The sequence below is a fragment of the Cibotium barometz genome, chromosome 30 (assembly GCF_041138505.1).
Source record: "Cibotium barometz isolate CiBa-2024 chromosome 30, ASM4113850v1, whole genome shotgun sequence".
In the NCBI taxonomy this organism is placed as follows: Eukaryota; Viridiplantae; Streptophyta; class Polypodiopsida; order Cyatheales; family Cibotiaceae; genus Cibotium; species Cibotium barometz.
The window spans coordinates 31,422,029-31,449,404 of NC_141075.1; the positions used below are offsets into that span (position 1 = coordinate 31,422,029).

At 45.9% G+C, this 27,376-nt stretch overlaps 2 protein-coding genes across 6 annotated transcripts in view; both read right to left on the minus strand.

The window, feature by feature from the left end:
- LOC147621385 (uncharacterized) overlaps positions 1-27,376 on the minus strand; it is a 152,962-nt gene that overhangs the window by 68,493 nt on the left and 57,093 nt on the right. For all 5 annotated transcript variants that reach the window (XR_015269820.1, XM_086824139.1, XM_086824141.1 and 2 more), the window contains exon 6: positions 10,092-10,618. Coding sequence is in view for 4 of the 5 variants with exons in the window: in XM_086824139.1 (XP_086680265.1) it covers positions 10,092-10,618 (527 nt within the window). In the remaining variant the exon portion in view is untranslated. The remainder of the gene's footprint in view (positions 1-10,091; positions 10,619-27,376) is intronic.
- Positions 21,011-23,066, minus strand: LOC147621386 (uncharacterized). Its single transcript, XM_086824552.1, has one exon. The coding sequence runs from the start codon at positions 22,919-22,921 to the stop codon at positions 21,233-21,235; it is 1,689 nt and encodes a 562-aa protein (XP_086680678.1). The 5' UTR covers positions 22,922-23,066; the 3' UTR covers positions 21,011-21,232.

The following is a 27,376-nucleotide window of genomic DNA, read 5'->3' on the forward strand; positions in this document are numbered from 1 at the left end:
TGGGTACGGGTGGTGGGCTCTGATGTCGTAGTAGAGGAACTATTGTGGGCAGTGGATTCCGATATGGATGTGTGTACCACAAAGAAATATGTGATGGCTCTCTGTGAGGTGTCCTTTCGAAGCTGGGGCTGTCTCTCAGCATGTTGCCTCAACACTACATCCCCATGTCGTCTAAGCTCCATCAAGTACATGCCCAAGCACCTCTGATCCTCAAACTATATCACCTGTGTGAGTGGTCCGAATCCCTCTCGGAAGAGGCAATAGAATCTCCCCCGTATCTAGTAGTAAGCCGGGCAACTGAACATATAATGGGCATCATCCTCTATTGCTCCTCTGGTGCATACTGTGCATGTCCTCTCCTCATGTAGGATATCCTCAGCTCTACGAGTCTCTACTCTGAGGCGGTGGGAGGATACCCTGAGCTTGTCGATCGTGATACGCATAGCATGTGACATGTGTATCTGTATGTATCCCGAGATCTCAAAGAATCCATCCTCGAAGAGTCTCAAGAAGTGATCTCTATAGAACTCACACTTCTTACCAATCTCTGACGGAGACACCCATGTCTGGTGTATGTGTAGCACGAGTAGATCTAACCGGATGATCCGGTTGATCTCTTGTTGTGAAAGATCAAGGTAGGAGGAATCCAAGCTATACTAAAACAAGGGGAGACAGTCCATTTGTATGCCATGTGCATGAAACCACTCGACTACCTCAAAGTACCATGCACGTGTCGGTAATGGTGGTGGTCGTGTCGCTGAGGAGGGCAGTCCAACTGGTCTCAATCGCTCCCTTTCCCTCTCGCAGTATAATTGCATAGAGGACTCTAGTGCTAGTCGTGCGAGGCGATCTCTGTCAAGCCTGTATACATGTTGAATATAAGTGACAGTCTAAAAAAGGGCATCAGTAAACCAGTGGGGCCACCCCAAACTCTGCAGAATAGCATGTGGTACAAATGGCTTACTCTTGATCATGCGTGACAACATCATCACCTGTAGCCTCTCTATGCTCCTCCAATGATCCTTCCCTAGGCCTGGCCTCCAAAAGTTTGCACCATACATAGCCGTTGGTCATACTAGAGTATCAAAGAACCAGCACTTAGTGCGAGGTTCTTGGCAATGTGCTTGGAGACAATGTCTCTCCATATTAGCTAGGGAGCTATGCCCCCTCGCAAGTCAATCAGTGGTCAATCAGTGGCAGCTATGGTCATGCAAAACAAAGGGCCTGTAAAAGTGACTCCTAGATACACGTACTTCTGCACAATCTCTACTCATGCATCTCTGTATATGAAAGAAAATCGTAAGGCGACTATGAAAGAAAATCGTGAGGCGCCTGCATAAGATGTGTTGAAGACCATGTAAAACAAAGGGCCTATAAAAGTGACTCCTAGATACACATACTTTTGCACAATCTCTACTCGGGCATCTCTGTATATGAAAGAAAATCGTGAGGCGACTGCATAAGATGTGTTCAAGACCATAACGTTGGTTTTGCCCAAATTGACCGTAAGGTCTCTCTCTCTCCCTGCAAAATCTGTCCAATGCATTTAAGTATTTCTGTAAACCCTCCGCCGAATCTAAGATCAAGACAATGTCGTTAGCATATAGCAATATGGGCACTACCATCTGAGCCCATATATTAAGCGTCTACTAAAGACCCAATGGGCCTATGAGACCAAAGTAATACAGTAATGTCTATTGCATATCTCATCATGGAACGGAAAATAAAATAGGAACAAACAAAACAGAGCTATCTCACTGGGGTCCTCTTGGGGGTGATACAAAACTGTCCAAGGAATCTCATCATGCAACATGAGAGGAGCATCAGCCCCCAATAAATGGTATACCACTTGTCACCAGCCTGGACATTTCCCAGTATGAAAGGAGTCTGGTGGACTCCAGGATGTCTAAATATTTGGAATGTACAAGCTTTGGGAATGGGGAATTATCCTAGAATACAAAGGACCACACTCCTAAAATTTAGGAGAGTTGCTATTTTTGGCCCGACTCCGATGGAAATTTTGTTCGCGTCATTACATCTGGAATTGAGCAGATACCAAGAGTTGGCAAAGTGCCTATGACAAAATGTCTACCAGTTGGGATATTTTTAGAGATAAAGTTTATGGAAGGACCCATCTCTTAGATTGCGACATGTGGCAAGAAAGTGGACCAAAGTGAGACAAGTGGCCTGACACTTGTTAGAAAGTGGATCAAAGTGAGACAAGTGGCCTCACACTTGTCACTTCAGCTATTGTGTGGCTCTCCACTTGTCATTGTAGCCTTCTCTTGCCATTTTAGCTCATGGGAGGCCCAAATCTAAAAATTGGAGCCCTCCCTCTTCATTAATGGAGGCTCTCCTCCTGCACACTAGCCTCTAGCACCGTTACAGGCTGCCCTAATGATGGCTACTCTCTTTCTCTCTCTCTTGAAGGCTGCCCATGAAGAATACCGGCTGTTGGGGACTGTTTATGAGGCTTCCATCGCGAAGAAATACTAAAGGCAAGGGTATTTAATCATTTATTATGATTTCTAGCCATTGTACTTGTTGTACCAACCCTTGTACCGGCTGTACCAGCTTTTGTACTACTTGTACCTACTGTACCAACCACCGTACCGATTATACCAACCACCGTACCTGCTGTACCAGCTCTATTGCATGAAGACCCGTGGTTTTTGGGGAAGAATCTGTACCCACACGGAGGTATATGGAATATATTGTTGGCTCGGCATTTCTACAGCCTGTGTTCCGGCTTGGTAGCCTGGTGTTGGGCTGTGTTATGGCATTTGTATATGGATAATCCGGCATCTCCCGTGGGGAGAGTAAGGCCCTCAAAGCTTGTACATGATATTATTCTCCTTGGGTAATAAAATACTCCAAGAAGGGGGGGGGGTCATTCCGGCCTCTATGCGGTGTCACACGTGCAAGCTCCATTTTCAACATTTGTGGATGTTTTATCGCTTTTATGTTTTATGCAAAGTGATGGTGGATATGTGTTAAGGCTGTGGCTATGTTTAAATGTTTTAATATGCATTGATGGTATCAACAAGTGTGTCAAAGGCCCTAGTCCCCCCAGCACCGCCGCGAGTTACATTGGTATCAGAGCATAGGCTTTCTTGGAAGCGGAGGCTTCCTTCTATCAATAAGGGAAAAAATCTCAAGTGGGGACCACACTTACCATCATTGCTGTTAAGCATGGCCAGCCGTTTCATAGCTTATGAAGCAAGAGCATGAGGAGTAGACAGCTTGTTAATCTAAAGATTTATGAATTCCCAAAATTTTATCTTGGAAGTGTGGAGTTGGCTTTATGTGCACACGTTTAGCACTCTTTCCATATGGATATTGTGGATTATATTATCAAGCTTACAAGCAAGCTATATGAAGATATATCTCGGGATATCTTAAAGATATGGTGAGGAGATATTTCTTTTGGCTTCATGATCAACCTCGCAAAGAAAAGCTAAGGAAACATTGTTCATGGCTCCTTTATTGGGATGGATTATATCTATGGAGATTTCTTTCTTGGACGAGATTTATATAGATATTTCTATGGACGAATCTGTCCGAGTTTATAGAGAAGAAATCTTTGGATATCTCATGGATATGATGCTTTTATGGATAAAGTCCACCTCTACTCCAAGGTGTGTGGTTAGCACAGAGTATGTGGTAAGAGGTATGGTATACAGGTCTGGATTTCTGGACTTCTTTTCTAGGGATTTGGATCTATCCTCAGATTTATGGATTATGTTTATGACTCCCTTTTACTGGGATGGATTATTCTTTATGGCTCCCTTTATTTGGGATGCATTGGACTTATGGAACTCATGGTTCACATACCTTGTGTAGTGTTCTCTTGTCCTACGTGCTCTCTTGAAGATTGTTTCTACCATGTGTGGGTGGAACAATAGAGGCAGATGGAAGGGAACATGGGCACTTCAGAGGGTAGTGTGGAGCACAACATACCATGTGTAGTGTTCTCTTGTCCTACGTGCTCTCTTGAAGATTGTTTCTACCATGTGTGGGTGGAACAATAGAGCACAGATGGAAGGGAACATGGGCAGTTGAGAGGGTAGTGTGAATTGGTGGCCGAAATGCCTATAAACTATGTGTAGCTGTGATATGCAACGGAAGTCTTTGTATTGGAAGATCCTGTCACACAGATGCTCACACCGTCTTCTGTATCCTGAGTTTCGTGAATTTAGCAATCCACTTTAATACTTCAAACTTTAAAGAGAGATGAGAGAGAGATATGAGAACTGTACACCAGATTGGGTCCCGAATTACCCACTGAAGGGCCCCCTATCCCGATAACGAGCTAGTATTTGCTTTATTTCTTTAGAGAGAATGACTGTGGACTGTAGATAAGCCAAACGCAAGATCTCGGAGGATCGGAGATTGGCTGAACCGTACACTGTTGTAGAAACACCTCGATGACCTGATCTCGAGCCTATGCACTCTTCCCAAGGGCATGAGGAAGGGCTGCACACCTGAGGCTGAGAAAAGAAGATGGTGGACTATTCTATGCTATGTTAGAATGCTGTAAATGCTTATGAATGCTATGTTACCTTCACCAGATGACTATTGCATGTATGGATGATGCGCAGAATGCTGGATACTGATGTAAACTGATGATTCAGGGCTGAGAACTGCTGTGGACTGAAACGCAGACCTGTAGGGATGATGCTGGACTGAAACGCAGGTGTGCTACTGCTGGACAGAAACGCAGATATGCTGTACGACTGCTTCACATGCAGAAAACGCAGGCTGTATGCTGAATCAGGGACTGAACTGATGCTCGTTGCAAGCGCCTAGGGCTGTAGGGACTAGGCGTTGGAGAACAAGGGTTGGCTGAAGCAAACTCAAGCACTCCAAGGGCTGGATGAGACTAGTCTAGTGCTAAAGGCAAGGGAACTCCTAGGGCTGAGGAGGAAAGCTCTTAGCACACTGAAGACTGAATGAGAAACTAAGCCCTATGCAAGCCTATTTATACTAACTGGAGGTTGGTCAAGTTGGCTGGTCATTTAATAAAGTTTATATTTATAAATGACAAATAATGCAAATAATGCAAATAATGCTAAAATACTATAAAATATGAAAAAAATACCAGATAAATCCTAGTAAATTCCCTGAGGCTTCTGGGATGTTCTAAATGATGCACAGGCATATGAATGCATATTATGCAGGATGCAGAGTGCTTTCTGATGCAAACCCTAAGGCTTCTACTGACTCGACATGCATAAATGATTCTCTCCAAGTGGGTTAAGGGACTTGACTGACTGACTGACCCGCTAAGGCTGAGGAATGACCTACGTAGCTCGTGCCTGACTTATCCTGGACTGAGGATGTACAATGGGGTCACGGCGTACGATAAATATCATCCTACTGGGTTCTAATACTGTACAATTGTTGCACTTCTGATGATGAGCCATCTTGTCACCATGCACTGAGTGCAGAGTGCATGTGACAGTAGCAGAAATGCTTATGAAACACCAGGTTATCTATGCCTGCGAGTGATTGTTTTATCTTGTTACTTGAGCCCACCTCTCATCCAAGGTGTGTGGTCAGAGTACCAACACGGAGTGCAAGTGGTAAAGTGGACATGACACCTGGTTGGCACAGGACTTATGTATACGCCAAGGGTCATGTGGATTGGCACATGTTTGTGTGCTTTGAGCTTGGATTATGATATCTAGACTTATTGGAATCATTATCTCCCCATACAGAGGCCAAGAGGTTCATTGTTCATCTCACCATGCATGTGGATTCATGTTGGGATTGTGAGAGGGCAATTCAGTGAACACTCCACCATACACGTGGATTCGTGTTGCGATTGTGGAGTGAGTGTTTCATTGTTTCCACACCATGCTTGTTGATCAGAGTTGGGATTGTATGGGAGAACACGGGAACTGTTGGGATTGGGAGAAAGGATTGCCAGAACTATGGAGAACCAGCTTTGCTGTCACCATGGTTTGTGCTCTTGAATGGCACCAGTTTGTGTGCATAGCACATGTTTCTGTGCGAGGCACTAGTTTCTTGTGCATGGCACTTATTTAAGTGTCTTAGCACTTGGTTGGTGATTTTCATTGGCATATGATTATCTCATTGATATTGGTGATTGAGACACAATTGGTTCTTGTGCTTGTGTCTAGCATGTCTTCCATGGAATTCTCGCCCATTTATCTTGGGACATGATTTTAATATTGGTATTATGGAGACGTACTTAGTCTCACCCATTTCTTTGGGACATGTTATATTGGATTTTTGAGACTGTCTCGTCTCGCCCACTTGATGGGACAAATATATGCCTTGAAGCTTAAAGTTGTGAACAACTTTTAAGAAGTTGGGAAGGATGTCACCAGCCTGGACATTTCCCAGTATGAAAGGGGTCTGGTGGACTCCAAGATGTCTAAATATTTGGAAAGTACAAGCTTTGCCATTAATAGGATGAAGACCGGGAGAGCATATGATCATGATGGATTGGTCGCTGAGCACTTTATTCATGCGCGAGACATGCTGGCAGAGCTTCTAGCAGTGATGTTCAATCGTGCTATGTGTGAAGGCTTACCCGAGACTTGGAGTATGTCCACCATCGTGCCTATCTTCAAGTCAGGGGACCCTATGGAGCCAGGGAATTATCGCACTATTATGATTGGTCACACACTAGCACGATTGTTTGCATCCATTCTTGAGCAGCAGTTGAGTAGATGGGCAGACAGAGATGGCATTCGAGCAGAGGGACAGGCAGGGTTCAGGAGAGGTTTCTCTACTCTTGACCACATCTTGACTCAGCGGGCCATTATTGAGGAGGGCAGGTTGCATGGGCGACGGATTTATTGTAGCTTTGTGGACTTCCGCAAAGCATTTGATACAGTGCCCAGAGCCAAATTGATGAGGCGATTACAGGAGATGGGGGTACCCACAGAGCTCATATGGGGGATTATGGCTTTATATAGATCAGTTTGCAGGACAGGTACGCATCCCAAAGGGGGTCTCTACTTTGGTTCACTCCACTATAGGAGTGAAGCAAGGTTGCCCGTTATCTCCTTCATTGTTTGGTATGTATGTGGATGAGGCTTCTGACTACATTGAGAGATTGAGGGACAGAGGAGCCCAGCTAGCAGGTACATGGATCCCACTATTGTTATATGCTGATGATATTGTGTTGATCCCTGACTCCCCTGAGGGTATGCAACGTCATCTGGATGCTTTAAATGAGTTTGCACATGATAGTGGATTGTCTGTCAACCTTGGCAAAACCAAGGTTATGGTGTTTAACACCACGCCACAGTGGGTTAGGCGATCAGCTCCCACATTTACATATGGGCAGGAGATTGTGGAGTATACAGATGCATATACATACCTTGGGGTAGTATTCAGTGGGCCATTGTTTTCGATGAGGAGAGCAGCAGAGACTAGATTGACTAGAGCACATGCAGCCCTGGGTGGTTTGGAGAGGATGTGTTCGCAGGTTCAGTTTCAGGAACCTCGAACGAAACTTTGGCTTTTTGACACTCTAGTGACATCAGCTATGCTTTATGGAGTGCAGATATGGGGACCTTCAGTGGGCCATCACAGCGCAGGCCGGTGGAGAGGTATGGAGAGGCCTTTGGTATCTATGATTGCTAGGATTATTAGAGCCAAGGCCTTTGTACCTCATGAGATTATTTGAGCAGAGCTGGCGGCTGCCCCTCTGGTGATTGAGGCTCTTACGAGGTCAGTCTCCTACATACATGGCTTGTGGGATCTCCCCCCAGACAGATATGCACGCCTCGCCCTTGAGTCCTCCCGACAGTTAGCTTTACAGGGAGACACGGCTTGTTGGTATGGACAGATGACATCTTGGTTCCAGGCACATGGTTTCAACATGGACAGATTGCCTCCCTTCCAGTATTCTCTGGAGGCACCCTCTCTCACTCTCACACGGACAGAGATTACCAGACTCATCCGTCAGGATTTAGTTCAGCTGGACATTATAAGGACATGGATACAGCCGACAGAGGAGCTGGACACGAAGATGGCTTTCTACAGAGAGCATTTTCTTCAGCTCACAGCAGATGGTTTTGTGATCAGACCCAGATGTACACTTGTCTCATGCAGTACGATGTGCTATTGGTCAGATTCGCACATCCTCACACCAGCTTGAGATTGAGATTGGCCGATATAGAGGTATACCAGCTGAGGCCAGGATATGTCGAGTATGCCATGGGGAACCAGAGACAGAGCTGCATTATATATGCCATCGTACTGCATACTATGAGATACATGGTCGTTTCCACTGTTTATTCAGAGAGGGTTTTGGACCACTTTCCAGAGTCATGGGGTACCAGGACCAGAGGTGTTTGGGATTGTTCTTGCTTGAGCTGCGGAGATATAGAGATAGCCTGCTTAGGCGCACAGAGAGCCAAACTCAGAGGCACATTACAGACTTCTTTAGTCCAGCCATCACTGCGCCAGATGGACCACAGCAGCAGGACATGGATACCGCCCACACCAGCGGTACACTGATTGATCGTGCGATTGAGCTTGGGTGGTCCAGACGCCCACGACTACAGAGGAGGGCATCCTAGCATAGACGGAGGTTGGAGCGACGGATTCGGATTATTCTTGCGAGACATGCGGGACACCCAGTCAGGGTGCTGACCACAGAGGATATTGAGGAGATCCGCCAGCGTCCGATGCGGCACATATTATGAGATGGAGGCACCTCCATAGTGTACCCCCCCGTCCCACATGATATTGTATCAGAATGGAGAGGTCATAGAAGCAAGGTAGGCGCCTCCGATGCCGACCAATAATGACTCTGATCTGGCGATGGTGAGGATGCCGTGGTTAGGATCCTGGTGGGCGTGGCTGACGAGCACGACATAAGACGACTGCTCTATCAATGGTGACTCCCTGGGAGCGTGGATGGTGTCTTGATGGCTCAATGGAGGAGGTATGTGGACTAGGGTGCTGGTGCTGGTGCTGGTGCTGGTGCTGGTGCTGGTGCTGGTGCTGGTGCTGAAGAAATCTGTCAAGATTCTCTCTCTAGGTACATCATGGCTCGGTCTCCTGTCTACCAAGAGGGTCTCTCTGTGTCTCCTGAGCTCAAGTAGGAAAAATCCTAGGCATCTCTGATCCTCAAACTCCATGACCCTGCGTAATGGCCCAAAACCCTCTCGGAAGAGGCAGTGATATATCCCTCGGATCTCATAATAGACTGTACATTGGCAAATGTAGTGCTCCTCTGTCTCTACCTTCTGGTAGCATAGCTGACAAATGCGGTCATCCCAGATCTGATGCACATATCACCCTGTCTCAATCCGCACAGCTGGTGTGATGAGGTTCGAATCTCTCCAATGGCACAACGTATCCCATGTGATAGGTGTACATCCATGTACGCCGGGCGGGTGATAAAACCATCTGGTGAGAGGTGCAGAAAATGGCTCTTGTAATGAGCTATTTTCATGCCAAAGGGATCAAGGGGACTAGTCCATGTCCTCTCTGTGTCCACTCTGAAGATATCCATCCTAATCACACGGTTCTGCTCTGAGCGGGTGAGATCCAAAAATGGACAATCCAAGCTGTACTGAAAGGGTGGGAGTGCCTCTATCCGCAAACCATGTAGGTCAAACCATGATCTCATCTGAGCATACCAGCAATGAGTATCTCCATCCTCTGCCAACTGTATGGATGAGGTCAATGCCAATCGGGAGTACCTTTGTTGAGGGAGCTCCCATAGCCGCTGTAAAAAGGTAACTGCCTGGAATAGGGCCTCGGTCACTACTGGTGTGGCACCCAACCCAACCTAAGCAATCCCGTGTGGTACCGATGATTTGTTCCGAATCATGTGGGCAATCATCATAATCAGTGGTCTGTGATGGATGCTGGGCCTCCAAATTGGAGCTCCGTACAGGAGGGTCGTGTGACAATTGGCGGCTCTTGACATCTAACATCTAACAAAAGGCCACATGGTATATGAGACAATGGTAGTTCATCAATATACATCCATCATGCATCGTGACATGCAACCATGAAAACAAAGTATAACAAAAGGTGAAACTATGTAAATACTACAAAGAACCCAAAAGAAGGAAGAGAGAGAGAGAGAGCACCTTGTACAGAAGAAAAGATTGCAGACAAGGGTTCATTTGTCTGATTCCACCCTGTTTCACACATGTCTTCAATTTCATGAATTGAAGCAGGTGAACTTGGTGGTGTTGTTGATGATGAGCTATCTTGATGCCTTGCAAAGACCCTTTTACGGCATTTGATGCCTTTTTGTATGTGCCTTTGAATCCTTTCTGACCTCCTAGTGGTGGGTGAACCTTCTTTTTTCTTTGACGGATCGGCCGCTGAAGTAGAGCACTGTACTTGCTCAGAAGTAATACATGGGTAGTTTCCATAAGAGTGAGGCATGTAAAACAATGAAGGGAGGGGGAACCTACTCCCATCTGGCATGAGGTAGGCTGGAAACAATGGGAATGGAGGAAACGCTACATTTGCTGGAGTGAAAGTGTTATGTTCTGTGGTCTGTACACTCTTGCAATCTTGTTTTCTCTCATGCCCATTTGTTTCAGACTCAACTTTGAGTGGACAAATGATGCTCGTAGGATCAGCATCATTCGTTGGGACACAAATTCTGCATGGACAGCACATTTTGTGAGCAAAAAGCTATAAAAATTGTTGCGTGTAAAAATTTAGACTTGTTTCTTTCTAACTTCAAAACACCATTAGAATATTTTCAATGCCTTAACTCAAACTCCTGTCTTATACTCCCTCTCTCAACTGTCCTGCCCGTGCACTGGGCTGCTTGCTTTCCCAATTCAGCACGCACCAACCCAATCTCTGCACTCTCTGTCAACTTCCCGCACACATATCCCCCTTCCTTGAGGGCAGTACACTGCTTCTACTAGCCATGATACCAGCACAGATAGTCACAACCCACATCTTAATTCTATCATTCTATTCCCTACAAATGGCATCCTTCTGTTTGAGGATCTGTTTGTAGTATAATCGTGGCCCACCCTTGTTCAGCTCACTCTACCAACCTTGCTCCCTTTAAGAGGTCCTTTTTTTCTCTTTCTTCTTTTTTTGACTGGCCTTAGACCCAAGATCCTCCCATAGTTGCCAATTTTTCAGCGCCCATAGGCGGCCTGTAGGCGCTTAATTATCTGCCCGTAGGCGATGCTGCCGAGGAAGCACCAAGGCCGGTTTCGAATCCAGGATCTCTTGGTCCTAGGCAAAACGCCTTCACCAGTGGAGCTATCACTTCATTGGATTTAAGAGGTCCTTCTATACTACAATCGCCACTCAATTAGCCAGCCAGGAAGCTAATAATGCCAGAAAATGAAGACATGAAAGAAAACTATGATCCAAAACCTTCACGAAGCCCATCCACTTGATCTCAGAAGCTTCAGAGGTACCCTCCCTCTCTGTTGCTCCCCATAGTGAAAACCAAGTAACTTGAACATGATAGGTACCCACAATAGCCTGTGTGTGTCTTGCTCTCCAAATGCACCATGTTATTAGACTAGTAATAATCTCCTAGATTGAGTCAATTGTTGAAGAATAAGGTGCATATGCTAGTCATCGTTTCAACATAAAAAGCACCATCCCACACGCATGCCCTAACTGTGATCTCAACTTTGATAACTCCATATCATGAAGTATAATTTTTTAGATGTTGGAAAAAAAGGCAATTCTCTCAGCCTCTTTGCATCTTTAATGCAATGTTGGATAGTCTCTCCTATCTACGAAGAGAGAGAAATTCTCAGTGATGACCAATTTCACATGGTTAGCAAAAGTTTGAAAAAGGGTGAGTTGACCTCTCCTCTTCAAAAGCCATTAGCTTGCTATAACATGCAACGGAATTATGCGTAGATGAAAGGATCCTGTCACACAAAGTCTCACACTACCTTCTGTATCCTGAGTTTCATCAGTCTTTAGCAATCCACTTAACACTTCAAACTTTAAGAGAGAGAGAGAGAGAGAGAGAGAGAGAGAGAGAGAGAGAGAGAGATCTGTACACAATATGGGGTCCCAATTACCCACTGAAGGGCTCCCTCATATTGCTAGGAGTATTTTCTTTATTTCTTTGAAGAAAATGACTGCCGAACTGACTTTGAGAGTGCAGATGACCCAAATGCAAGACCTTCAGAGACCAAGGGTAGGGATGATTGCACACTGTTGTAGAAGCACCAATGATGACCAATCTCAATGCCAATGCACTCTTCCAAGGGGTTGCAGGAGGACTGCAATCTTTGGCTGAGAGAAGGGCTGAATTGGAGACTGTTTCTATGGCTGTAAGGGGCAGAATATGCAAGCGATTGGCTGTATATACAGGCCGAGAGTGGATGACAGCAGAAGCTGCATTTTCTGCAAGAGAGAGGATGATAGAAGAAGCTGCATTTTCTGCAAGAGAGGAGTAGAGATGTATGTGTTGCAGCCTCGTGATGATCGATGCTTGATGCTGATGATGATTGAATGATTGATTTAGAGAAGCGCTAGGTATTTATATGCATGAGAGAGCTGGTCAGTTTGCGCAAGAGCAAGTCGTCTAGCTCTAATCATACACGACTAGATAAATAGGCTTTTATGTGAGGTTTATAATGCTTTAAGATTGCCGACTGGACTATAAGGCTGCCGACTGGGTCATATGCTCAAAGGGCAGAAAAGTTAAGGAAAGGTTCACATGCACATGAAATGAATGCTATGCAATGCAAACCATGACCTAATGCAAACCCTAAGGCTTCTAGACTGACTTCTACACGCATGAATGAATCTCTTCAAGAGGGTTAAGGGACTTGACTAGCTGACTGGCTGACTGACCTTCTATGGTTGAGGAAAGACCTATGTAGCTCATGCCTGACATATCCTGTACCAGGGCTTACAATGGGGTCACAACATACGAAAAAATCATATCCTAAAAGGGTTCCTACTAATATACAAGATGCACTCATGATGAGTCAACTTGTCACCATGCACTACAACGCAAAGTGCATGTGACATTCCCTCCTGCTTAGCTTGGCGGAAGTTCATGGCTTCCAAGTAGTCGAGGTACTCCTGAAAGAACTCCTTGTCTAGCCAAACTTCTTCACGGGTACCTCGATCCCAGAACTGACGGAGTCAAACGGAACCTTGCTTCCAACGATGAAGAAGGATCTCCTCATGCTCAATGACTTCTGCTTCATCAACCACGTCTGGTTGCTCTTCATCTAAAACATCAAAAACGTATGGACCAATACATGGTTGAAGCCAAGAAAAATGGAAAAAATCATGCATAGTCCAACTATTAGCCAACTTTAACTTCATAGAGACATCACTTAGCTTTTGAACTATAGAAAAGGGTCCAAAACTACAAAACTACCGAAAGAAAGCTTGGGACAACGCTTGCCCACTTGTTACAATCTCCGTTTTATGATACCCAAATAGACCCAATCCCCTTCCTTGAAGTGAACTTCTCGTCTAGACTTATTTGCATGTCATTTATAAGCTTCGTGGGCTTTGGTCAAGCGGTCTGTAACTGACTCGGTGATTTCGGAGAATGATTCCATTGTCATGTTAGCCTCTAGAGATGGAAACACCATTCTTGTCAAAAGAGGAGAAATGGCGACCAAAAACTACCTCATACAGAGTATGTCCGACACTAGATGAATGAGTATTGTTTAAGATGGCTTGGACCAATGGATTTCCATTTGGACCGCTGGTCATGACAGTATGACTTGAGAACATCGGAGTCCAAGTGGTTGTAGATTTCTGTCTTCCTGTCTATCAGTGGATAGAATGCACTAGACAACTGCAACTTGGTACCAAAGTTCTCGAATAATGCCCTCCAAAAATGCGAGGTGAACATGGAATCCTTGTCTGATGTGACAATGCTAGGCAAACAACAAATGGGGTACCAATGTTTGAGAAAAAGATGGGCTACGTCCTCGACTGTGGCCATCTGCTTACATGGGATGAGCATGCAGAACTTACTAAAGCGATCCACGATGGTAGAACACTCAGTGTTGTGAGATCCAGTGGATGCTGGTAGACGCCCTACAAAGTCCAGAGAAAAGTTGATAAAAGGTCCGTCGAGAATAGCCAAAGGTTGAAATAAACCAACCTTTTTCGTATGTGGAACCTTGACATTTTGACAAATCTTACAAGCTTGAGCATTTGAATAAACATCACACCTCATTTTTGGGCAACAAAAGGACCTTTCCAATTTCTCTAGGGTACTATTGATACCTCTATGGCTTCCAACTAAGGAGTCATAGGATTATGGAGAAGAGTTGCACGCTTTTCTCGAAGAACATAGAGACGGTTCTTGTAGAACAACCAACCGTTCTGCACTGAATAATGGCCAAGCTCAGAAGTGAGGGCCAAAATATATTGAGTACCAAACTCTGCGGAATCGACATACTGATCTTTCATGCTATCCAAGTCTTTTCCAAAGTTCTAGAGAATGGTAGACTCCTGCATGGTCTAGATGCTCGTGTTTCTGCTAAGAGAATCTACAACTGGGTTATGCTTACCAGGGATGTACTCGATTATTCCTCCAAACTGTTGGAAGATCTAACTCCATCTGTCTTGCAGATCACTTCACTGGGCACTTGGCATCGTCTTGAGCCACTTAAGTTCTTGGGAGCTTGTTTTGACTGTGAAAACCCATCCTTAAAGAAAAGGTTTCCAATGTTTGAGTGTTGTGATCACACCCAAAAGCTCTCTGTCATAAACCGCATAATTCCTTTCAGCAACATCCAACTGAGGGACTGAAGATGAAGATGAGACAACTTCTATCGATGGATAGAAGCCGTCTAAGCATGAACATAAATCAATGCTTCTTCCACTTCCTTGCAGATAGCTCGTCGGGCCTATAGATGAGAAATCAATGGAATACCAAGAATGCTTCTATCCCCGCGAATCATGACAAGCTTAAGAAAATCGTTACAGATAGTAAAAGTGTCTTGCTCCCAATTGGGAATGGATTCATACTGGCGAAACCACTGGATTCCTAAGATCATGTCACACCCCAAAAGAGGAGAGACAATGAAATCTCGCTGGAATAAAGCCTTTTAAACCTGAAAAAGAAAATTGTTGTCTTTTGAGATATGTGGGTGCGGAGAACAGGTGTAAACCTGTCCACCTCCAAATGATAGGGCACTAAGGTATAGCTCATTTTGGTAGCCAATCGGGAAGAGATTGCGTCCTCAGAGAACTGCCCATGTCAAAAAGGACTACAAACTAATGGCCCTTGGCAAAGCCATAAGCTTGGATAAGGCTTTTCTTTGTGGCTTCAGCCTCACCCTCCTGCTTAGCATCAAACACCATGGAGGGCATGGGATGCATAGAAGGTAAGAGCTGAACCGCATTGGTGATAGCAAGTGATGATGGAGGAGCGAAAGATGCTGTGGAAACTATGGCAGAAGACTGTTTGGAGGCTTGCTCCGCTTGCAATTTATGACTATCCTTCTTACCATGCCCAATGGTATGACAGTAGAAACATCGATTTTCTGACTACTTCCTTTGCTCCTCTAGGGAGGAAGATAGCCTCCAGTGATGCTGCTTTAGCCTTTTCCTGTGGGGGTCTTCTTAGGCTTGGATACATTACCCCCTGAGCTAGAGCTAGACGTGTTGTCCTTCTTAGCGTCTTTAGAAGACGGAGTACCCTTCCCCGGCTACGAAGAAGGCTGCTGTTGGGGTTTGGGACTAGACTGCGGTTGTTTTGGCTTGCCTCCGTTCATCTTCATTTCCTCATTTTGAGCGAGAGTCAAAGCCCTATCATAGATACTAGGCTCAAAGTTATGAACTGTGAACCAAATGTTAGGATCCAATCCACGAATGAATTGATCCATCTTGGCCCGCTCAAATAACCCTAACTGCTATCCTAAAGTGATAACCTTACCAGAAAACTGAAGCACGAGCAACCCGTTCTGTTTGAGTCCATAGAACTCATCTGCTAGGTTGGTAAAATATATGGGAGGGAGAAATCTGGTCTTCAGGTCATGGACAAAGGTGTCCCAGTGAAAAGTTGTGACACCTGTGGTCGGGTTTGTATGTAAACTAGACCAATGCTGCCACTAAGTGACTGCCTCGCCTGCGAAGTGGGGAGCCGCCTATGTGGACTTTCTCTTGCAGATCTGTCAACATAGCCAAAGGAAAATATGCATTAAACTGATGAATAAATTGATTGACAACTGAATGATCACACTTACCATCATACTTACTAAAGTTTGGCTGAGCCCGGATGACAGTCGTTGATGTTATGGGAGTCTAGCTGGGGGCACCTATGGGCAGAGAGAACGAAGAGAGAGAGTGTTGGAACTAAACTACAGATGCATGGCCTCCCTTTCCCGCTTGTGTTCAAGTAACATTCGCTCATGATCAAGCTCTCGTTGGTGCTCCCGGGCTGCAAGGTCAGCTTGATGTTGGTCTTCTTCAAGCCTGCGTTGGGCTATCTCATAATCCCGTCTGTCTGCTTTTTGTTGTTGCTTTCTTGCTTCTGCTTCAACTTTCTCTTCCCGCCGTCTGGCCACATTTTCTCATCTTTGTTGTTCCATCTGAAAGAAAAGAGAGATGAAGTCGGGGATAGCTAGAGTAGTTGGTTTTGTTGCGGTAGCCTCCAAGTGTTGGAGACGCTCCATGAGAAGTTGGTTCTGAGCTCTTAGTAGAGCTATGGTATCTTTTGTTGCTGGAAGAGAAGGAGCTCCTTTGGGAGAAGAAGGCTCCTCTTGATGATGTGTACTCTCCTATGTAGAGATGTTGCTGAAGTCAGTGGTCGTGTTGGCCCATCCAAGGATTCTCACACGCTAGGATGCAATGTGTATGGACAAGCTAAATCTATTATGCATAGATGAAAGGATCGTGTCACATGAAGTCTGACACCGCCTTTTGTATCCCGAGTCTCGTGAGTCTTTAGTAATCCACTTTATCACTTCAAACTTTAAGAGAGAGAGATCTGTACACAGTAGGGGTCCCAATTACCCACTGAAGGACCCCCTCCTATTTTTGGGAGTATTGGCTTTGTTTCTTTGAAGAGAATGACTGTAGGACTAGCTTTGAGACTATAGATGACCCGAGCGCAAGACCTTCAAAAGACCAAGATTAGACCTGACTGCACACTGTTGTAGAAGCACCAATGATGACCAATCTCAATGCCTGTAGGACTAGCTTTGAGACTGTAGATGACCCAAACGCAAGACCTTCAGAAGACCAAGATTAGACCTGACTGCACACTGTTGTAGAAGCACCAATGATGACCAATCTCAATGCCAATGCACTCTTCCAAAGGGGCTGTAGGAGGACTGCAATCTGTGGCTGAGAGAAGGGCTGAATTGGGGACTGTCTCTATGGCTGTGATGGGCTGAATATGCAAGCGATTGATGGCTGTACATGCAGGCTGAGAGTGCTGTGTTTTCTGCAAGAGAGGGGATGATAGAAGCAGCTGTGTTTTCTGCAAGAGAGGGGATGATAGAAGAAGCTGCCTTTTCTGCAAGGTATGCGTTTCAGCCTGGTGATGATCGATGCTTGATGCTGATGATGATTGAATTAGAGAAGCACTAGGTATTTATATGCATGAGAGGGCTGGTCGGTTTGCTCAAAAGCAAGTCGGCTGGCTCTAATCATACATGACAGGATAAATAGGCTTTTATGTGCTGTTTATAATGCTTTAAGGATGCCGATTGGACTATAAGGCTGCCGACTGTGTCATATGCTTATGCAAAGGGTAGAAAGGCTAAGGGAAGGTTTACATGCACATGAAATGAATGCTCTGCAATGCCTAATGCAAACCCTAAGGCTTCTAGACTGACTTCTACATGCATGAATGACTGACTTCTTCAAGTGGATTAAGGGACTTGACTGACTGACTGACCAACCGACCTTCTATGCCTGAGGAAAGACCTACGTAGCTTGTGCCTGACATATCCTAGATTGGGGCTTACAATGGGGTCGCAGCATACGACAAAATCATATCTTGAAAGGGTTGCTACTAATATATAATATGCACTGATGATAAGCCAGCTTATCACCATGCACTGCAGTGCAGAGTGCATTTGACACTATGTTTACTAGTGAGGGTCTCCTTGTCAAGATCCAAGTGGGGACAGTAAGCTGAATATATGTAGCCCACTGTTCCTCCTTGAAAAAATAAAAATAAAAATAAAACTCACTATATTCCTTGTGATGGATTTCATGGTAACCTATGAGATGGCTACTATAAAGAGAGAGACAAGGAGAAAGAAACAAAGAAAGATGTATTAAGTATCTACTAAAGACCCAGTGGGCCCATGGGACCAAAGTGATACAATAACGTCCATGGCATATCTCATCATGGAATGGAAAATAAAATAGAAACAAAACATAGCTATCTCACACTAGGGTGATACAAAACTGTCCATGGAAACTCATCAAGGAATACCACGAACATGGAACATGAGAGGAGCATCATCCCTTCTCCAAAATATCAAGCATGGGGCTAATGAGTGTGGCCGACAAGTCTACCTCAGCTACGTCACATGGAAAGGTGGTGGTGGAGCATGTCCTGGATCTGGAGCTGATGAGGGGATCGTGGCCAACGTCCAGGGGGCTGGGGCGTCGGGCACGCTGGAATGCGGAGGCTTGGCCCAAGGTAACTCCTCTCAGGAAAGGTGGGTTTGAAGCAGCCCGAAGTGGGTCCACAAGATCCCCTGTATGGGTGTCCTCCACCTCCTAGGTCCGGAAGAAACTGATAATGGTTGGCTGGCAAAGTAGAGGTTGGGGTGGCTAGGGCCGAAGCTCTCTCAAGAAAGTGTCTTTGTGTTTGCGGAGCTCAAGAAAGAAGAGGCCTAGGCAACGATGGTCCGGGAAGTCAATGATCCTGGATAGTGGACCGAATCCCTCATGAAAAAGATAGTGAAACCTCCCGCGGATTTCATAGTATACTGGGCAGCAACATATGAAATGCTCCTCTGTCTCAACCTCTGTGGGGCATAATCGGCAAATCCTCTCCTCTCTGGGTCTCCATATAAGCTCTCTGGCTCTAAGGCACGCTCATCTCTAACTATCTCCACTCTGAGGCAGTGGGATGAAACCCGTATGTGGCCAATTGCAATCCGCATGGCATGGGACATGTGAACACTCAAGTAGTCCGGCTACTGGATGAATCCATCCTCAATGAGCATGAGGAAGTGATCTCTATAGAAGTGCATCTTTGTTGGGAGCTCCGAAGGTGTGATCCATGTGCAATGGGTGTAGATGCTGAGAAGCTTTAACTAGATAACCCGGCTGGTGTCCTCGTGAGAGAGCTAGAGAAAAGGGGAGTCCAAATTGCACTACAGGGGTAGTAGGTGCCACCAAGGGTGCCCACACAGACTGTCCACCGCAACACCGATTGTCCACCACAACACGGACTGTCCACCGCAATAACGTGACGACCACACCGTCAGCATTAAGGCTCCAACGGCACGGACTGACACTCCGACGGCATCTCCTAGAGATTGGAGATTTTACCAAAGGCTACGCCGCCACCTCAAGGCATCCACCAAAGATAGGAGATGCCACCGACTTGGCCTTAAGCATATATGGCCCCTCGACCCATCTTGGAGGACATCCTTATCCTGCATCTTGGACGACATCCTTTATGCTCATCCTTCATACCACTTGTACCCTGTGTTTTGTCATCGGCTTGAGCTGTGTCATCCTCTTCACTCTGTGACCTCTACTAAGTGTGCATAGTATAGTGAAGGACACGTATCAGTGTTCTCTAAGTGTTACAAGTGTTCTCGTTCCTTCCACAGTCTTGTCTCTTCTTGTGTTGTGTTCTGCTACATAGTGTCTTCTCTGTTGCACTATGAGCATCAAGGACTCCAGACATACTGTCCAGAGAAGAGCCACCACGTAGTGTGCCAGGCAACCAGCCCTGCTACAATAGGCCGTCCATGTGGAGCCCATATACTAAGAACCAACTGGAAACTAAGGCATACCATACTTCAGAGTGGATCTCGAGTGCTAGTTGTCTCGAGGACTCTAGGGCAAGCCTAGGGTACATCCATGTAACTCATGCGATGGAGGTAAGTGACCATCTAGAAGAGTGCATCTTCTTCTTTCTTCTTCTTCACTCTCTCTCCCCCCCTCTTTAACACTCTTTAACATTTAAAATGCTTCAGTATCTATCTGGAAGATATATTTACGTCTTGCAAAAGACCCAACGGGTCTATGAGACAAAAGGGTTAGACAAATGTTTGTACTTGGAGTAAATACATGAGAGAGATGTTGCGCGACTCAATGATATTGATTGATTGATTGTGAAAGCTTCACCAAGTACAATGCTTTTATAGCCTTAGAGGCTCATCTGAATGACATCACTACTTATGTCAAACAGGTATAATATCTAGATCTTTATTCTAAGCACTCTAAGAGTGGGTTCATACACACTCACTCACCTACACACATATGCGAGTGTTCACACACACACATACAAGAGCAATAACCATTTAGGGACTATTCACACACAGATACAAGTGGATACACAAACAGGGACACGTACACGATGGGTACACACACACACATGGATACGCACATACAAGACTCCTAACCCCCCTTCCGAGTCAACGTGGTGTTCTAAGGATTGACCTTCGTATTTATGCCGATTTGGGCCCACACCTGCACGTGATTCAAAAGATCATAGTGGCCAACACCTGGACTCTCATGCTCGGCTTGATAAGGGGCTTGACCAAACATGATATATGTCTAAACTAGCCCCCCCCCCCCCCCCCCCCCCCCCAACCCCTAGCGGCGCGCGACCCAAAAGAGGGATAAATTAAAGAATTGGAGCCTTTTATAACACAAGGCAATCACAAACAAATATATTCATGTTCTAGGGGACATCGCGGATGGAGAAACCTTATTGACACTCTTTAACATTTAAAATGCTTCAGTATCTATCTCCAAAAGAGACAGATCAAAGAATGTGGCAGTGAAACATTTTTCAAGTGCTGAAGTAGAGGTTTTCGGCCTGGGTTGCAGGAAACGTTTCCTGGTAGGAAACGGCAAGACCAAGGAAACGTTTGGAAACGCCAAACTCAATTACTAGGAAACGTCGGGGGTAGGCTCAAGTTTAAGGTTAAAAAACAGAAGTACAAATATATCTTTTTACAAAAAAATTAAAGTACATGTACAAATTCAATTATTGATCGGTAAGCACCATTAAAAGATGAAAAACAAAGCAAAACAATGGAAGACCATCATGGCTGAATTTCATTAATCAATCATTCTACAAGATAGAACTTGTTTACATGGGAAGTACACCTTCATCTTCAAACTGATCCTCAAAACACTCATATATAGAATCCTCCTCTAATACATCCCATGCCTGGCATGGACCTGAAGAATACGAGGGCTCTTTCCGTGATATGAGCCTAAGATTAGTGTGCACAAAGACCAAGTCATCTGCCTTCGTATGACCCAGCCGGTTCCGCTTCATGGAATGTATGAAGCCATAGGTGGACCAATTTCTCTCACATGCTGAAGCGCTAGATACTTGAGATAAGACACGAATAGCCAATCTCTGTAACATAGGAGTACCTGTACCATAGTTCTCCCACCATGCAATAGGAGAAAGCTTTTGCATGTCCGCTAAAGCTGAAGACTCTGCAAAATCCCCCTGTAGTCCAATGTACTGTGACAATTGTGCTTTGTACTCTGTCTTCTCATCTTCATCTTTGCCCACCCTATCCAACGTCTTTCTCCACCCTTTCATCACATCCTTGTCCTTGTATGGTCGCTTCATAAACCACATTGGGTTGAGGACATAAGCTGTTGCATGAAGAGGAGAATGAAGCATTTCCCAACGCTCTTGTGCAAGTACCCGAATCTCCTCGTACTCTTCGTTGCCATCTATGTATTCTTTCAATATCTCCTTGATTTTCTCTAGCATCTGATCAATGCCCTCATAAACCGTACCCATGACCGGTTCATCTCTATCCACCATACGAAGCATTGCCATGACCGGCCACAAGACCTTGACATACTTCTCTATGTCCTCCCAAAAAGGAGTAGACAAGAGTTGCATCTCTATGTGCAAAGCATACTCGTTGTTTCTCTTCCATGCATCCCACTCCTCGCTTGTGACCAGCTGCTTCAAGGGACTCTTCACCTTCACCAATCTCTGCAACATCATGAAGTTTGAAGCAAATCGAGTATCACCTGGCCTAATGAGCTTGAGCTTGGAGTGTTTGCTGAACATGGCCCTTGTTGCATCATGATTCGAAATGAACTGCTGGACTTCTTTGCCTTGGGTGATAGCTCGATCCATCCACTCGATTAGGACCAAGTCCTTCAGTAGAAGATTCAAGCAATGAGTTGCACATGGTGTCCAAAAAATATGGGGATATGCTTGCTCCACCAAGTGACCTGCAAGCTTGCAATTGGCAGCACTATCCGTAATTACTTGCACCACATTGTCCACACCGACCTCCCTAATGATGTCCAAAAGAGCTTCTGCAATAAACTCCCCTGTTTTTTGGCTCCCGGATGTATCAATGGATCTCTTGAATACCACACCTCGAGCACTGGAGACAATAAAATTAATCAAGGGCCTCTTTGCGGTGTCTGTCCATCCATCAGACACAATGGAGCACCCAAAGTGTGGCCATGAAGCCTCTACCCCCGAGAGACGACTGCAAACCCTGTCTTTTTCCTTGTCCAAGAGTGTGGTGCGAAGCTTCTCATAGTTTGGGGCTTTGTAACCCTTACCAAAAGACGCTATTGCACCCACCATGTCATGAAAATAAGGAGACCGTGCATAATAAAACGGCATACCACATGCATAAAAGCATCGAGCAACGGCCTCATCTACTTCCTCTCGAGATGCATTCTTGAACATACCTTCCACGGACGGTTGCATTGTAGGCTTCTTGTTGACTAGATTGTTGCCAGTCTTTTGCTTCTTGATAGCGCTCTCATGGTCTTCTCGAGTCATGTTTGCTCGATTTTCAGTCGACACCTTGCAGCACACTTGGATGCCTTGGTTCTTGATGCCGAGTAAATGGGCCCGTACTCGTGGATAGGAGCCTGCAAAATTTGTTTTGCAAAAAGAACATTCCCATTTCTTGCTGCCCCCCTTTCCGAATGCTGCATTCTCAGTCACATACTTCCACAATGGCTCGGGAGCATGAGGTGCTTTAGGCTTGAAGGGCGTGATTAGGGGGACCACAGAAGAAGAAGAAGAGAACATGGTTGAAATTGGAAGTTAGCAAAAAAGAGGGGCTCTTCTCCTTCTAAGCCTGCAAGTTTGCTCCAATTGAAGCTGTTTCGAACAAAGCCACTCAGGGACAGAAACTGAATTGATGCATTTGCATTTTAAGGCTCTATGGCGAATAGCATCTGCGAGAGTAAGGTGGTATTTAGGATCAAGGGGACATTTGCAAGGCTCGAAAATGATCCTTCTTGGCGCACAGTTAAAGCAAATGCAAGGAGGTTGGGGTGCACAGTTTAAGCAAAGGCAAGGGGGCTCCTCCTGTGCTTGCATGAAAAGGGGTGGGAAGGGGGAAAAGAGAGAGAGATTGGGGGAAGGAGAGAGAGCTGTGTGCGCCTAAGTTTCTCACAGAGAGCAACGTAGTTAGCAGGCTGAGCTAACTTTTTTTTTTCTAATTTTATTAAAACGGTGCTTTTTTTAAAAAACCCACAAACGGGCTTTTTAAAAAAACGGGCTCCTCGTTTTCATTAACTCTGGCGTGGAATGCTCTGGCGCACTGTGGGCTTGTGGGTTCATTAACGCTGCGCAGAGTCTATGCAGGGAGGCGAATCGATTTTTATTAATATTGGGCCCCGTTCGTTTTTTTTTTTTAATTCGCAGCAGTTCTTTTCGCTTTTTGGCCTGCCACGTGTCTTATAAATAGAATCAAACGTTTCCCAGCCGTTTCCCCCTATAGGAAACGGCTGGCAGGTGGGGAAACGTGGAAACGACGTTTCCACCCCTTCATCCCACGTTTCCTGCAACTAAGTTTTCGGCTTCTCTGGAGCATCTTCAAACTCTTCATCTTCATCTACATTTTCAGCCACCAGGTTGGCATGATTCTTCCCTTGTTTCTTTACCATTCCTTTGAAGCAACAGTCTTCTACGTGACCTAGCTCCAAGGTGCACTTGACAACTTTCCCTTTGTTCCTGCCCTTCTATTTTGTGAAGAAACCCTATCCATGTCAAAAAGGATAGCCACCATGTTTTCATAGAGAATCTCCCTAGACACCCAAAGTATGGATAGCACTTCTTTGAGCTTCTCAATCTCTACTAGGCTAGAGAAGAGTACTGCCTTTTTGTCATCTTCATCAATGTTGGCCTTTAACGCACCCAATTGTTGCAAGAGAGAATCTATGGTGTTGAGGTGCTCTTGAAGGGAACGGTGCTCTTTCATTTTGAGATTGTAGTATTTTTTCTTGAGAAAGACCTGTTAATTTTATTCCCAAACAGATTCTAAAGCTTATCCCATACCTCTTTTTTAGTTTTGTCAAAGTCGAGGTGATATATAAGGTTATTTTCTAGTCCAAGGCCTATATGTGCCAGCAAGCGCCCTGTGAAAAAGAAATTGAAGTGACGTGCTACCCGGAATTGTGGTGGAATTGAAGTGATGTGCTGAAGTCGTGAACCTGCACTGCTACCCCCGCCTGCCCTCTGTTGCCTCCGCCTGCTCCTTTGCTGCTCCCGCCTGCCCAATTGCTGCCTTCACCTACCCTTCTACAGCCCCCCGCCTGTCCCTCTGCAGCCTTCGCTAGCCTTTCCTCAGTCACCGCCTGCCCTTCACTAGCCTTTCTTCAGTCCCCGCCTGCCCTTCAGCTGCCCCCGCAAGCCCCTTTGCTGCCCCCCACCTGCCTTTGCCTTCCCCTTTTGCTGCCCCCGCCAGCCCCTTTTGCTGCCCCGCCTCCCCCTTTGCTGCCCGCCCCCTGCCTTCTCCAGTCCCCGCCTGCCCCTCTGCTGCCCCCGCCTGCCCCTTTGCCCTTGCTTCCCCAGCTGCTCCCGCCTTTGCCCCCCTTCTTCTGCTCCCGTTTTCCCAACAGTTATTTTATCTGGATTCAACTCGGCCGCCCAGTTTTCTTGATTGGTCTTATGCCTTTTTCTGCCGCAACCAATCTCTCATCACCCCCACCGGCCAGGAGAATCATCAATTTTTCACAAGACGAGCTCACCTCTCTTCAGTACGACATTGACCTTGAGGTCCAAACTACCCTTGTTGCAAGAGTTTATGGTTCCCACCCCTCTCGTTCGCAGGCCCATGAATGGCTTCTAGCTGCTCTCCCTTAGATGATTGTGCACTTTCAGGATACTCATTTACTTGGTAGAGGCTTCTTCCAGGTGGACTTTCGTTCTTCAGAAGCTACTTCTCAAGCTTTTTTTTTTTTCCAGAAAGGAGACTTCTATTAAGTATGAAAAAATTTTACAAAATGGAGATTTCACAACAAGCAAGGTGGAGATCTCAACCAATCAGGAGCCCTGTGCTGCCAATAGGGTCCCGAATGAGAGGATGTGAAAAAGATACCAATGTCCCACTCTCTCATAAACTCGCCGCGCTTCCTCTCCGCAGCCCTCGAAGATCCATGGATTCTCGCCCAGGTAGCCATAATGGTGTGAATAATATCACTCCAAATCTTGCAAAGACACTGAGAAACAAGAACGGGAGTACCCTCAATGGCCTCGGTGCATCTAGCCTTCCAGATATTCCACGCTGAGATGCTAGCAATAATCTCCCAAGAGCTGTCTAACCTCTGTGCCGGAGGGACAAAGTGTGAGAGTGGCAAATCCTAAAGACAACACTGCCGAGCAACTCCCTGCCTAACCATAATGGCCAAGCTCCTGTCGGTCCCCTCGAATCTCAGCTGAGGCCTAGACTGTGTCAGCCAAATGATAGAACCAAAAGAAATGATAGCATCCCTCTTAATCCTACCAAAGAGGGGTGCAATCGCGCAGACCAAACCCTCTGTGCTTCCCTGCATTCCCATAAACAATGGTAAACTGACTCTGAAACTCCTGCACATCTAGGGCATGCTAGGCAAGCACCAGTAACAGACCTCCACTAATTGGTGGCCAGACCACCATGAAGAGAAACCCAGATAAGGGAGGAAATCTGTGCCTTCCTATAAGAAAGCCACAATCTCCACCAAAATGCCCTCTGAATGTCAGTCGAAATACCGTAAGATTCCGAATGGGGTCTAAGAGTAGGGACACTCTAATTGTGTCCCAAGATAAGATGTCTGGCATTCCGCACCATATAACTGAAAAAAGGCATGCTTTTCAAAGGGTTACAAGCATCCTTCCACTCCCACTCACTGGGGTCCCAATGCAAATGCCTGATAGGGAAGCCACCATACAACCAAAGGCTAACACTCTGTGATCATCCCTGGGGGAGAGGGGAAGACGTGCTTCCCTAACGTCCCAACAACTCTGACTGGACGAATCTGGGGGCCTTCAATAAGGTCTTCCACTTCACATCTCTCCAGCTGCCATCCATCCTGTACAGAAAAAAAGATCGGTACATCATCCTCCCTAGGCAAGGGGAGACCCATAACCTGAAGAGGAACACCTGTCCCAAAAAAAACCCCAAACCAAGAATGATGACGGCCATCCAAGAAAGATGCAGTAATCCAGTGGTTGGGAATGGCTGGCATCAATCTGTGCAATCCTCCGGCTAGAGCCTCTCAAATGCTGCGTGAAATCCAATCTCTATACCTCGGTGGGACTCTGAAGCCTCTTCCAAGCCAACACTGTGGGGCATAGGGTCTCCCAGGCAGCCCAAAGAATATGCATAGCTGCCCCAAGGGGCCTACCATGCACATCTAAGATCAAATCATTCCACAGAATGGGCTGCCGGTTAGCTTCCTCCACTGAACGCGGGAGGGGATGTGTACCAAAAAACTCCTCACCCAGTCCAAGGCCCGTAGGAGGGGGTGCGGTGAACTGCATCCGAAAAAATAAAGCGTGAGAGCTGAGAGTCCCATCACCTCCGCGAACAGGGACACACTTTGTGATCTGCTGAATGAGAAAGTCCTTCCACGGCTCAGTGCCTGGAAGAAAGCCCCTAACAACAAGCTTAGTAAGCAAAGCCTTACATTGCACCTCAGGGCAATGATATTCAATCCCCCTTCTGTTTACACCTGATAATGGTTTCCCAAGCAACTATGGCCCTGGTGTGTGCATTTCCATCAAGCCCTGACCAAAGAAAGTTCCGAATAAGGCGACGAAGCTGGCCAATGCAGCCCTTACGAAAAATCCAGCACGAAGCGATAAACCAAGCTGTGGCTAGCAAAACTTGGTTAACCACCAAAGCTCTAGAAGCCAAGTTGAGCTTCCTCCTACTCCAGTGATGAAGTTTGCTTTTAATACTTAAGAGCATTGGAGCAAACTGTTGTGCAGGGGAGATGTCAACGCCCACCTCACAACCAAGGT

What these genes read in the sequence shown, in the direction of transcription:
- LOC147621386 (XM_086824552.1), bottom strand. Translation starts at nt 22,921, where the DNA reads ATGACTCGAGAAGACCATGAGAGCGCTATCAAGAAGCAAAAGACTGGC.